The 842-nt window shown below is 37.2% G+C and overlaps 1 protein-coding gene across 1 annotated transcript; it reads left to right on the plus strand.

Annotated features, from left to right (window-relative positions):
- Positions 1-88: 88 nt before the first annotated feature.
- On the plus strand, positions 89-830 carry LOC105460042 (MKI67 FHA domain-interacting nucleolar phosphoprotein-like; the record flags this gene model as incomplete). The annotated part of the gene is made up of 2 exons (XM_011706484.1): positions 89-316; positions 611-830. Coding segments are annotated over exons 1-2 (358 nt in total), but the record flags the coding sequence as incomplete, so codon positions are not given.
- Positions 831-842: the final 12 nt, after the last annotated feature.

Genomic DNA, 842 nt, shown 5'->3' on the forward strand with positions numbered 1-842 from the left:
CCAAAGTTTTTGGACCTACCAATCAGAGATCCGTTTTCTCCAAAAGTCTAAATTCAGTTGTTTTCCGAACGCATCTGATGTGCGCTGTCTCTTCCGGCTTCCCATAACCTATATTGCACCGCGAACCGCGAGGCACGTGAGATTGTTACAGCGTGTTGTTTTGATTGATTCGAGAAACATGAAAGTGAAGAGAGAAGAGGCTACGGCCAAGAAGTCGGTCTTGCAAAAAGTTGCCAAGAGCAAGCAGAAGGCGTCGAAGCCAAAAGCAGGGGCCAGCCTCGAGAAAGCTGTGAAAAATGTCAAGCAAATTTTCAAGGTATCGACATAACCTCCTTCGGTAGAAAACGAACTTATCCTTTTTCTTATTCTACTTTTGTGATATTTTATAGTTATCCGATTATTTTTAATGTATTATATATATTTGTAGTCGCTAATTTCTATTACTATCATTGACTATTATTAGCTTATTAATTAATAATCATTATAATGATTGTTGCCGTTTTATAAATAAAGAGATGTTAGTTTTGATAAAATTCTTAACACGAATTTGCATTTACTTGAATAGTAAATGTTTATTATACTTAGCAATGAATGCTCTTTTTTTTTGTAGAAAAAGAGAGCAGAGGCTAAAGCAGAGAGAGCCAAGAAAAATAATAAGGCAAGTTTAGCGAGACCGAAATCTAAACAGTTCAAACCGCGGAAATCAAGAAATAGGGGAATAGTCTACGTAGGACACATACCTCATGGATTTTACGAGGAACAAATGAAGGAGTATTTCCAACAGTTTGGGAATATAACTCGCCTACGAGTGGCAAGATCCAAAAGGGTATGCACACGATTAG

The sequence above is a fragment of the Wasmannia auropunctata genome, unplaced genomic scaffold (genome assembly GCF_000956235.1).
Source record: "Wasmannia auropunctata unplaced genomic scaffold, wasmannia.A_1.0 LD333442.1, whole genome shotgun sequence".
Classification (NCBI taxonomy): Eukaryota; Metazoa; Arthropoda; class Insecta; order Hymenoptera; family Formicidae; genus Wasmannia; species Wasmannia auropunctata.